This window comes from Acartia tonsa, chromosome 12 (genome assembly GCF_053477335.1).
Source record: "Acartia tonsa isolate MP-2025a chromosome 12, ASM5347733v1, whole genome shotgun sequence".
Classification (NCBI taxonomy): domain Eukaryota; kingdom Metazoa; phylum Arthropoda; class Copepoda; order Calanoida; family Acartiidae; genus Acartia; species Acartia tonsa.
This window is the reverse complement of record NC_137271.1, coordinates 34,644,445-34,657,604: the sequence shown is the minus strand read 5'-3', so window position 1 is coordinate 34,657,604 and position 13,160 is coordinate 34,644,445. Positions and strand designations below refer to the sequence as shown.

At 30.5% G+C, this 13,160-nt stretch overlaps 1 protein-coding gene across 1 annotated transcript in view; it reads left to right on the top strand.

The window, feature by feature from the left end:
- The window catches only part of LOC145334299 (uncharacterized), a 68,459-nt gene that overhangs the window by 49,045 nt on the left and 6,254 nt on the right, over positions 1-13,160 (top strand). The window contains exon 15 of the mRNA XM_080179696.1: positions 176-268. Coding sequence (XP_080035822.1) covers positions 176-268 — 93 coding nt within the window. The remainder of the gene's footprint in view (positions 1-175; positions 269-13,160) is intronic.

Below are 13,160 nucleotides of genomic sequence, written 5' to 3'. Positions count from 1 at the left end.
TGGAAAGATGTGATAAATATGGAGGTATTCTAACTATGTGTCTATATATTTATCCATCTATCTATCTATCTATTATAGTCAACACTGGAAAGATGTAATAAATATGGAGATATTCTAACTGTTTGTTCATCTATCTATCCATCAATGTATCCATATATCTATCTATCTATTATAGTCAACCTTGGAAAGATGTGACAAATGTGGAGATATTCTAACTGGAGCTTTCTATAAAGTTGGAAATGAAAATATCTGTGAAAAAGATTATAAGGTATATATATATTATTTCGCAGCCGGCTGTAAAAAACACTTTAAAAGCCGAAAAAAGATAAAAATATATGTTGACAGCTCTAGACCCCTTTTTACTAAAATTAAACTCCCAAAACCCTTTTTTCTTTCAAAATTAACCCCAACCTAAAAAAAACTCAGAATATATGTAATTTGGCTTCAAGTTATTTATCAATTTAATACTTAAGATAAATATTTTAATACGGAAAAAAATCACTAAACTTTCCAAATTGAAAATCAACTTAGAAAGATAGATAGATAAATAGATAGATAGATAAATAGATAGATAGAGAGATAGTACTCCCTTTTTAAAAGCTAAGCTTTTCTATAGTTAGAGTTTTTCCATACATACGTCCGACCGTTTATTTAGGCATGTTAGAATTGTCCTATCGATTTCAAACTTTCATGGTGATTACTGTAGTAATTCGGTACGATTTAGAAAGCGTAGCAACTCTATAATTGTTACCAGAATGTCCGTACGTTCATTTTAAACACGTTGATTTTTAACTTTTTTAAGAACAAATTTTTATCAGATAATATTATCCGATTTATCTGATTTTTTGGAATATTGATTACTAGGACAACAAAAAACAATGTTATAAGCGAAGCAACTCTATAATAAAGTCCTAAACACGTAAGTATGTCCTTAAACATTATCCTATTTTTAAGCAGTTTTCAACAAATTTACTTACAATTTTGATTCGACACTTATGTTCGTTTGCCTTACTGTTTCAGAGCTTCGCTTTTATGGATATTGTCATCCTTGTTACAATTGATTTTTAACAAAAAAGCGAAGCCTTACTATAATAAGGGTCAGTCCGTCCGTCCGTCCGAACTCCGTCTGGAACGGATAGCTTTTTTGTTAATTTAGGCATTGTCTTATCGATTTATACGATTTATAAAGCATAGCTTCTCTATAATCGTTACCAGAATATCTGATTTTTAACTTTTTGAACAATTAATTTTATGTGATATAATTGTCCGACATGTATGTATGTCCTTAAACATTATCCTGTATTTCAGCAGTATTTTAACAAATTTACTTACAATTTTGATTCGTCTTTTATACATCTATAATCTGATTATTCAGTTTGACACTCTACAAATTTCAATGTTCGTTTGTCCAACCGTTTCAGAGATTCGCTTTTATGGATATTGTCATCCTTGTTTTTACAGAAAAAGAACTTTAAATTTTAGCCAAGTAGGTGGGAGATATCTGACACCTTTTTTCCAACAAATGTTCCCTTGTTAGATTAAGTTATTAATTATATTATTTTTACCACATATTTTCATTTTTCTGGAAATATAAATAATTTTTAAATCTGAAATGGCTAGATTTAAAAAAAAGTGTTAAAAAATAAACATACAGATAGATAGAAAGATGGATAGACTTTTGTGATGGGAGGGGGGAATGGTTTGACCTCATAAACCTCTGAATAAGTTTCTGTGACCTATATAAAGTCACTCTGAAAAATAAAGGAATATTATTCATAAAAAGATATATTGGGTTGGAGGTAGGAAGGGAGTGGATTGGGTCATGGGGGTGGACAGGGGGTAATTGTTATTCTAGCTCGCTGCAAGTTTTATTTTATTAGAGAACATGAAAATCTGATGTAAAAGCCAAGTAATAATATGTCCATAGTAAGGTCGGCACTGGGCAGTTTCAATTTCAAATGTTTATAGTTAAGAGTCTCTTTAAACAACAAAATTTTAAAGCAGTATGTTAATATGAAGTATATACAAAAAAATGCTTTTTTTATTGAACTTAAAAGAATCATATACGGTCATTACTGCATGCACAAGAATTAGTTTTATTAGTAGTTTTACTTAACCTAATACCAAATCATATGGGTCCTAACCATTATCAAAAAAAAATTTTAAGGGATTCTTGAGTGAAATGACATTACGTTAGATTTAATTTTAGCAAGCCCATATATATCTTTAAATAACTTTATCTTCTATCGATTGCGTCCCCAGCACCTATATGCTCTGCATTGAAAAGGGTACAAAAATGGCCAAAAACTATCCAAATACTTAAAATAAAGTTCTGGGACCAATGTGAAGCTTCCCTGAAATAAAGAACTCACTCGGTTCAGTAGTTACCATAATTTTGAGCTACACAACCAAAAACCTGCTACTAATAGGATGTAAACATTACTTTTTAAAAGCAAAGCTTTTCTATAATTAGGGTCGGTCCGTCCGTACATCCGTCCGTCCGTACGTCCGTAACAGAGAGTTGGCTCTTTTCGTTAATTTAAACAGGTTAGAATTGTCCTATCGATTCAAAACTTTGCATGATGATTCCTGTAGTAGTTAGGTACAATTTAGAAAGCGTAGCAACTCTATAATCAATACCAGAATGTCCGTACTTCCATTTGAAACATGTCGATTTTTTAACTTTTTTGACAACAAATTTTTGTATGTTAAAATTATCCGATTCTTCAGATTTTTTAAAAACTGATTCCTAATACAACAAGGTACAATGTTATAAGCAAAGCATCTCTATAAACAAGCCCCAAAAATGTAAGTATGTCCTTAAACAGTATCATCTATTAATGCAGTTTTGCAACAAATTTACTAACAATATTGTTTGTACTGATGCATTATTATTCTGCTAATTCAGTTCTGACAATCTACAAGTGTGAATGTTCGTTTGTCCTTCCATTTCAGAGCTTTGCTTTTATGGATGTTGTCATCCTTGTTTTATTCAATAATATTAAAATTATTATTTGTTCCTCTCTTTAATAATTTAATTGGGGAAAAACAAAATGAAATTAATGATTTATCATAGCTATTATTAGTATTCTATTATTTTTATTAGATGAAAATGTTGTTTATATATAATTTATTTCGAGTTAAACATGAAACAAACTATGAATTTATGTATTTTTAAATGTTTATAATAGATAAATTACGAATTAAGGAATATAAATCATGTACATTTAAAGTATGAGATATTAATTTTTTGTTTTCATAGAAACTTAAGAAAATCATTTAGGAAATCGGAATTTAGACCCATCACAGCTAGCTTAAGCCAGGTACAGGTTTACCTGAGCATACCAAAGAAACTAACTAGCAGGGGTGTTCTAGGAAGGTATTGTGAGTTCATAACCACTCTTACTTAAATCGTAGCTGTAGCTTCCCTACTATGTTTTTTTTCAAAATACATTTTTTTGGCTGCTGGGTTTCAATTTTTCTTTCTACAAGAATTATGAAATGCATTGGTTGTTTCAGCAAGCTAGTTAACAAAGTTTAAAGAGCAAATCTAACTGTTAACTGGATATTTCAATCTTATAATCCAATCCATCAATGAAAAACAATAAAAAAAATCATATTCTTTTACTAATTATAAAATTTTAAAGTAGATACTTTCAAAGTTATATAATCTATATTTTGTCTAATAAACCGACTGCGGCGGCTGGCATCTGCCAAGTACAGTTGCGGCCGCTGAAATTTATATTTTGATATTTCTAATATAAAATTTACATAAAGATAAACATTTTCTGCAAAAATATTTTTCTTCTAGCTTCACAAATAAGAAAATTACAGCCGTTTTAAATTTTTAAGTAAAAAAGGACCTAAAAACAAAAATTCATTAACAGGGGACTTCTGCTGAAAAATTTTAGCCCTCTAGCTCTAATAGGAACTGAGATAATAGGGAACTGAAAACGCCCCCCTCCCCCACGACCGATTAAGGTGGGGCAAGGGGCCCGACTGTTAAGGGTTAATAAACAAAATATAACATTTTAAGCATAAACACAATTGTGTTTAAATTCGTTGTAAGATTGTCTAAATACACAATATACTTATATTATTAGGACTTGATGCTTTGCTTCTAAAATTATTGCTTATTTGTTACAGATTTAAATCATCATGCCAAGCTTTAAATAGACAGAAAAATCCCAATTATAAATTAATGATAAGAGCCATCCGTTATTGACATTCATATGTTTGGACAAATGGACGAACAGTCCCTAATTATAGAAAAGATTTACTTTTAACCATTCTAAAACTTTTTTTTATCTGTATACAGGAGGGGGGGGGGGTTAATAAACAGAATATAACATTTTAAGCATAAACATAATTGTGTTTAAATTCGTTGTAAGATTGTCTAAATACACGATATACTTATATTATTAGGACTTGATGCTTTGCTTCTAAAATAATTACTTATTTGTTACAGATTTAAATCATCATGCCAAGCTTGAAATAGACAGAAAAATCCCAATTATAAATTAATGATAAGAGCCATCCGTTATTGACATTCATATATTTGGACGAATGGACGAACAGTCCCTAATTATAGAAAAGATTTACTTTTAACCGTTCTAAAACTTTTTTTTATCGGTATACAGGAGGGGGGGGGGGGGGGTTAATAAACAGAATATAACATTTTAAGCATAAACATAATTGTGTTTAAATTCGTTGTAAGATTGTCTAAATACACGATATACTTATATTATTAGGACTTGATGCTTTGCTTCTAAAATTATTGCTTATTTGTTACAGATTTAAATCATCATGCCAAGCTTTAAATAGACAGAAAAATCCCAATTATAAATTAATGATAAGAGCCATCCGTTATTGACATTCATATGTTTGGATGAATGGACGAACAGTCCCTAATTATAGAAAAGATTTACTTTTAACCATTCTAAAACTTTTTTTTATCGGTATACAGGAGGGGGGGGGGGGAGTTAATAAACATTTAATATATATGCTCTTTACCAGAAAGGAGGCAACAAAAATTTGCATTTATCCTAACCTATAATATAGGATAAGATAGGGGTATAAGTTTATGGTACAAGGATAGTATTGCTTAGTACACCTCTTTCAGTACATGTCAGTACTTGTAGAGGTTTTACTATATATTTTAATGGGTTTATATGAAAACAAATGATATTTTATCATTGGCAACAAATATTACCTTTAATTTTTTTATTCAACAAGGATGTCAACATTCATAAAAGCAAAAATCTGATTCGAAAGAGTGAGTCAAACGAACATTAACACATGTCAGAACACGTGTCAGAACTAATTAATCAGAATATAAAAGTACAAAAGTCCAGAAAAAAATTAAGTAAATTTGTTAAAAACTGTTTAAATACAGAGAAATGTTTAATGGCTTACTTACATTTTTAGGACTTAATTATAGATATGCATCGCTTATAACATTGTACGTTGTTGTCCTAGGAATCAGTATTACAAAAATCAGATCAATTGGATAATAATATCACATACAAACTTGTTGTTAAAAAAGTTAAAAAATCGACATGTTAAAAATGGATGTACAGACATTCTGGTATTGATTATAGAGTTGATGTGCTTTCTACATTTTACCTAACTACTACAGGAATCACCATGCAAAGATGCAGCTGTTTAACAGCTGAAAGCACCTAAAATTACAAAATATCTAGTTATGGAAACTGAATAGAAATTACCCTAATAAATAGCCATTATATTGCTGTACAGTTTCTATAACATAATATTCTATAATAATTTAAACATCAATGTCCCATTACAGGTTTTCAAATATATAAATCATTATATATAATTGTTTTTTTTTCTATGCATATTTAAGTTTTTGGATCATGGAAAGAAAACAAAGTCATTCCTTAATTAGGACAGAAGTAACCTTCCTATAAAGGACATAAGTAGCCTTCCTAGAGTGAGAATTTGTTAGATTAAAGTAGCTGTGAATTTGCAAATAACATTATATATATAGGTAGATAACTGACAATTGAAGATAAATCTTTAAAAATATTGCCTAAAAAAAATGATAAATATTTAATTAGATGAAAAAGAATTTTCAAATTTTCTAAACAGAACGATACCGCGCCTATCATTATTATGAAAACTGAATAATAAATGCATTAAATACGAACAATCCCAGTAATTTATAGGGAATTGTATTCAAAATAGATAAAGCATTGTGTAATTTTTAAAATGTCATTTAAAAGTAACACAACATGATTATCATTTTAATGATAAAAAATGCAAAAAAGAAAAATAGTCGAAGTTCGAAAAATAAAATGTTTTTTTACCGGCACGACATTTTATTACCTCTCTCTCTCTCTCTCTCTCTCTCTCTCTCCCTCTCTCTCTCTCTCTCTCTCTCTCTCTCTTTCTCTCTCTCCCTCTCTCCCTCCCTCTATCTCTCTCTGTTTCTCTTCTTTCACTTTGCTATTTCTACCTCTAAGTTAGTTGTTAATTAAATATTATTTAAAGTGTAAAAAGATTAAACCATTCAAATCTATAAAAAGTCATTCTAATCTAAATTTATATTTTCTAATTTCTATTTAATTCACAAGCAACTGCGTCTCTAGTATCTAAGGATATTTAAAGGGATATAAAAGGGCAGAAAAATAGGTTAAAAGCAACGAACGACTTTTTAATAAAAATGAAATAGCCTAAAACCTTTCCCAAATTCTATAAGAAGCTTCATTGTAAAAGTGAACCATATCGTTTCAGCGGTTAGCGAGATCCTTCTCTACAGATAAAAAAAGCTTACAACTTTATAAAATCTTTTCATTTAAAACTCACCCTTTAGTAAGTAATTGTATGCAGGGAGGAAATGGATATTTGGATTTTTATTACATTAGTTCCCAAAGTCAATGACATTTTGTTAGTTGGCTAATTAACTTTGGGGACTTTCATAGAATTTTAATTGGTTGGTTTATTACTTTGAGTGTCCAAATGTTTAAACCACTAAATATTGTTTACAAAATGGGTAATTTTGTGTATATTTTCATTGTGAATATCCATTAATTTATCGGCCATTGTCTTATGCCTTTAGTTCCCTGGTTAATTAGGTAGCAATGGGTGTGCGGGTGGGTTCGTTAAGTGGGTGTGTGTGTTAGTGTTATACTACGATAGTGTGTGTGTGCGTGGGTTACAAATTACAATAACTATTCATTTTGGAATAAAAAAATAATGTTTATTTTTATGGTAAAACTTTAATAAAATGATTGAATTTTTTGCTGAAGTATATAGCAAATATAATAAATTTTTACTTTTTAAACAATTTAATTCTTAAAAATCATTCTTTCTATAGATTTAAACAATTTTTCTATTGTCTTTATACCGGCTCAAATATACCGAAATTTAGTTAATGATTTTATAAAATAAACCAAACTTTTTCATTACATTTTAAAGAAAGTTTGAAGACAAATATTAATAGACATGTACTACAAAAATATTTCCTAAGTATTGATTTTTTTGTTTTTGTCTGTGAGCGAAGAAATGGCTTATTTTCTTATAGTTTAATTGTTGCAAAGATTTTAATGTGAACTTTATGTGGAAATAACCTTGGCATTTTAGACAGATTTTTTTCTAACTTAATTGAACTTTTAAGGCATTATTCTATGGAAATTACTTAAAAACTAAGAAAAGATAAACGAAAATGCATTTTGAAAAAATAAATTCTTGATCACTTTAAGGGCATAGCTTGCCTACCTTAACAAAGATATTTTAAGATGGAGGACATAAGTAGCCTCCCTACTATTCACAAAACCTAGCTTTTCTGTCCTTTACTTTGCAAAATCTAACAAATTTATCTTTTCTGTCTTTCACATTGCAAAATCTTGCAAACATTAGCTTTTCTGTCCTTCACATAGCAAAATCTCACAAATCATAGCTTGTTGGTCCGTCACATAGCAAAATCTCACTAAACATAGCTTTTCTGTCCTTTACATAGCAAATTCTTCCAAAACTTAGCTTTTCTGTCCTTCACAAAGCAAAATCTTATAAAATATAGCTTTTTGGTCCTTCACATAGCAAATTCTTGCATATTTAAGTTTTTGGATCATGGAAAGAAAATAAAGTCATTCCTTAATTAGGACAGAAGTAACCTTCCTATAAAGGACATAAGTAGCCTTCCTAGAGTGAGAATTTGTTAGATGAAGGGCATAACTTGCCTACCTTAACAAAGATATTTTAAGATGGAGGACATAAGTAGCCGCCCTTCAACTCACAAAACCTAGCTTTTCTGTCTTTTACTTTGCAAAATCTAACAAAATATAGCTTTTCTGTCTTTCACATTGCAAAATCTTACAAACATTAGCTTTTCTGTCCTTTACATAGCAAAATCTCACAAATCATAGCTTTTTGGTCCTTCACATAGCAAAATCTCACAAAACATAGCTTTTCTGTCCTTCAAATAGCAAATTCCTCCAAAACCTAGCTATTCTGTCCGTAATATGGATCTTGGACAAAGTAGCTTCAGACAAAGTAGCTTCGTACAAAGTAGCTTCGGACAAAGTAGCTTCAGGACAAAGTAGCTTCAGGAAAAAGTAGCTTCAGGACAAAGTAGCCTCCTAAGGAAAGTAGCCTCCACTGTTAATTAAGGTCATGGCTGCAGCACTTGGCCCCCTGGCCTGCCTAGTCGCGGGCGCTCAGCCCCCTAGCCTATAACCTAACCTAACCTAACCAAAAAATTGTAAAAACATTATTAAAACTTGTGAAAACAATATTAAAATTGTAAAAATCTATCAACCACTTTTTGCAAAATCCTCGAAATTCTAAACCACCTATGTATTATCAGTTAATGATATTTTTCTTAAATAAATGTTCTGAGGCTAACATAGGTTAGGTTAGGTTAGGTTATAGGCTAGGGAGCCGATTGCCCACGGCTAGGCAGGCCAGGGGGCCGAGCACTGCGGCCATATTTGAGACTATTTTTCTTAGGAAGCTACTTTTCTTAAGTAAATGTCCTGAAGCTACTTTGTCCTGAAGCTACTTTGTCCTGAAGCTACTTTGTCCAAAGCTACTTTGTCTGAAGCTACTTTGTCCAAGATACTGTAATATAGCAAATTCTTGCAAAAGATAGCTTTTCTGTCCTTAAAACCTTGCAAAACATGGCTTTTTGGTCCTTCACATAGCAAATTCTTGCAAATCATTGCTTTTCTGTCCTTCACATAGCAAATTCTTGCAAAACTAAGCTTTTCTGTCCTTAATATTGCATATTTCTTGCAAAACTTAGCTTTTCTGTCCTTTATATAGCAAAAACTCACAAAACATTGCTTTTTGGTACTTCACATAGCAAATTCTTGCAAAACAAAGCTTTTCTGTCCTTCACATAGCAAAATATCACAAAATGTAGCTTTTCTGTTTTTCACATAGCAAATTCTTGCAAAACTTAGCTTTTCTGTCCTTAATACAGCAAAATCTTGCAAAACTCAGCTTTTTTGTCCTTAAAATAGCAAAATCTCACAAAATATAGCTTTTTGGTCCTTCACATAGCAAATTCTTACAAAACATAGCTTTTCTGTCATTCACAAAAGCTTTGCTTTGCAAGAATTTGCTATGTGAAAGGCCAAAAAGCTATGTTTTGTGAGGTTTTGCTATGTGAAGGACAGAAAAGCTAAGTTTTGCAAGAATTTGCTATATGAAGGAAAGAAAAGCTAAGTTATGCAAGAATTTCCTATATTAGGTTTTGCAATAATTTGCTATATTAAGGATAGAAAAGCTAAGTTTTGTAAGATTTTGCTAGATTATGGACAGAAAAGCTATTTTTTGTGAGATTTTATTATATTAAGGACAGAATAGCTTTGGTTTGCAAGAATTTGCTATGTGAAGGACAACAAAGCTATGTTTTGAAAAAATTTGCTATGTGAATGACCAAAAAGCTATGTTTTGTGAGATTTTTTGCTATTTTAAGGACAGAAAAGCTATGTTTTGCACGAATTTGCAAGGAATAAATGCTTTAACTGCTTAAAGACTGCCACAAGTAGACCCAATATCCCAAATTCTAAGCCTTCAGCTTCAATAACAAAAAAGTTCTAGGCATTTCAAAATTACATTTTATGTACAATGAAATTTTTGAAAGATTTCAATTGCTTAAAATAGAAATTACAGTATTAAAATATATCGCCTAGACACAAAATTATAACCTTAGCTTTATCAGCAACTTAGAATGCCAGTAACTGATTTTTTTTTACAATAAAAACATAGCGAAAACAAATAAAACTAAATACAAGCTCACCTGTGATTGGTTGTTGAGCTGATTCAGCCTTCTGATTGGCTGAAAATACTACAGTACTTACGGTACAATGTAAGTTAAACTTGATTTATTTTAATGATTTTTACTATAAATATGGGTATTTTTATTGTAAAAATATAATTAGTTACTGGCAACCTAAAATGACGAAAATATGCTTATAATTTTGTTTCTTGCATAAGCAATAAAAATATTTTAAAATTTTCATTGTACATAAAATGTCATTTTTAAATACCTAAAACTTTTTGTTATTAAAGCTGAAGGCTTTGGGGTATTGGATCTACTTGTGGCAGTCTTTCAGCAGTTAGATCGGTGTATTTCTCGCAGGGTTCCTTTAAGTTAGATTTTGTTAGATGAAGGACAAAAGTAGTCTTTCGTAGACCAATTTCCAGTGACTGTCCTAATTAGGAATGACTTTGTTTTCTTTTCATGATTCAAGTTTTTAAAAAAAATCATTTCTTTTGAATGACCTTGTTTTTTTTGCTTTATCTCGCTAAATTACACAAATTTGAGACAAGCTTATTATTTTCTAATAAAGTTGCTCTAGACACTTGTGATTTTTTTGGATTTTAAATCAAAATAACAAACAATTAGACATAACTAAATTAGTCGTCATGCTGTTTTTTTATGAATGTATGTATAGCCAGTTATATAAATTACATATGTCACAAAAATACTATTTTAAGTTCTAATATTTTTAAACTACATGGTAGAATATTGAAATTCTTTCAAATATATGCCCTATAAATGTAAATTTAAACCATTGATTAGGAAAAATTATGCAGTTGACTAAATTCAAAGGGGGGAGGCGGATGTGCCACTTTTTGAAACCGAAACTAAAAGTCAAAGGAACTCAACTAAAAAAAGAGTTACAGGTCTGAGATTTTGCATGGCAGTTGCTTTATAGGGTTACAACATGGAACAGTGAAGAAACGGTGGCGCAACCGCCGAAAACCAACGAGAAATTGCAAAAAAAAATCGGCGGGAAACGGCGGTTATCGGCGGTTGCGCCGCCGTTTCTTCACAGTTCCATATTGTACCCCTATAAAGCAACTGCCATGCAAAATCTCAGACCTGTAACTCTTTTTTTAGTTGAGTTCCTTTGTTGACTTTTAGTTTTGGTTTCAAAAAGTGGCACATCCGCCTCCCCCCTTTAAATGCATTTCGTGCAACTACCCCTTTAAAAAAACAAACAACTATGTTTAACTCCATGCAAAAGCAGAGATTTCGTTGGACCAAAATATAGATATATAGATAGTAGATAGTTATACATGTAGCTAAATAAATAGATAGATAGAAACAAAGCATATTCTATAGGTTTTCATTATAACAAGGATGACAACATTCATTAAGGTGAAGCACTGAAATGGTAGGACAAAATGCTTGTATAGTGTCTGAACTGAATAATCAGAGTATAAATGAATAAGAGTCGAACCAAAATTTTAAATAAATTTGTTGAAAAACGGCTTGATACAGGATAATGTTTATGGACATACTTACATTTTTATAGAGTTGCTTCGATTATGATTTTGTACTTTGTTGTCTCAGGAATCAGTATACCAAAAATCAGATCAATCGGATACTTAGATCACATAAAAGTTTGTTGTTAAAAAAGTAAAAAAATCAACATGTTTAAAATGAACGTACGGACATTCTGGTAGTGATTATAGAGTTGCTACGATTTCTAAATCGTACCTAACTACTACAGGAATAAATAGGATAATTCTAACATGCCTAAATTAACGAAAACAGCTATCTGTTACGGACGGACAACGGGCCGACCCTAATTATAGAAAAGCTTCACTTCTAACAATTTTACTTTGTTGGTAACTATTCTTAAATTAGATTAGAGTAACATTGTGACTGTGTGTGTTTGTCTTTCTGTCTGTGTGTACCAAGAATCTCGCTAACCACTGGACCATTAGTTCTCTTTCACATTGTTGCTTTTATAGGTCTTTTCTGAATGGAATCACAACCCTCCAAAGAGATGGGGGGGGGGGGGTAAAGGAGTGATTACGCTCAAAATTATCCATAATTTCAAAACTTATTCTTATAGTTTATTTAATTGTAGCAAATCTAGGCTATAACTCAATTGAAGTTAGATCTTAATCTTTTAAAAATATATTTAGTCTTAGATAATTAGATAGTAAACAAAGGTAAGTGGAAATAGTTGTATCTGCATCCAAAGTTTTTAGTAGCTGCGCTTCTTTAATAAGAAATTAAATCTCTAGATGTAGGGAAGACTGTACTGAGTATGTATGGCCACTATTTGAATAAAGCTGAAATAAAGTAGAGCTGCTGCGCTACCTTTCCTCAAAAAAAGTATCCTATTATTGGATGATAAGAAAAATGTTTAAGTTAAGCTCAAATAGAAATAAAAATTTAACAAATATAGAACAATTTTAGCTGGAAAATAAAGATAAATAAATGATTTTAAAATTAGATGTTTTATAAATACAAATTATACAGTAATACAACTTTATATTATAATAATTAAATGTGATTTTTTTGTATGTATACTATAACAATGGTTTAATGCTTTTTTTAAACACAATCTCTCAAAAGTACAGGTTCTATTGGCTATGACCCATTAGATAAGTTTTTTTGTTTGAAGCAAAATATCTTGGAAATGGGATATCAAACTTTATAATCCATTTTTCTAACGTAACAAAAATTTTATAGCTAAAACATACAGATACTATATTACTTTTTACTTTATTTTTAGAATATAGTTTTTGGAAATGTCCTTTGGCCCCATGTATTGATATTTCAGGGATGATGTGGACGATAGGCTACATTTTCACTGGTACCCAAAGCTTTCTAACTACGTTATTTGTTTATTGATTCAAAACTTTGGGTATTTTTATTGATTTTTTAT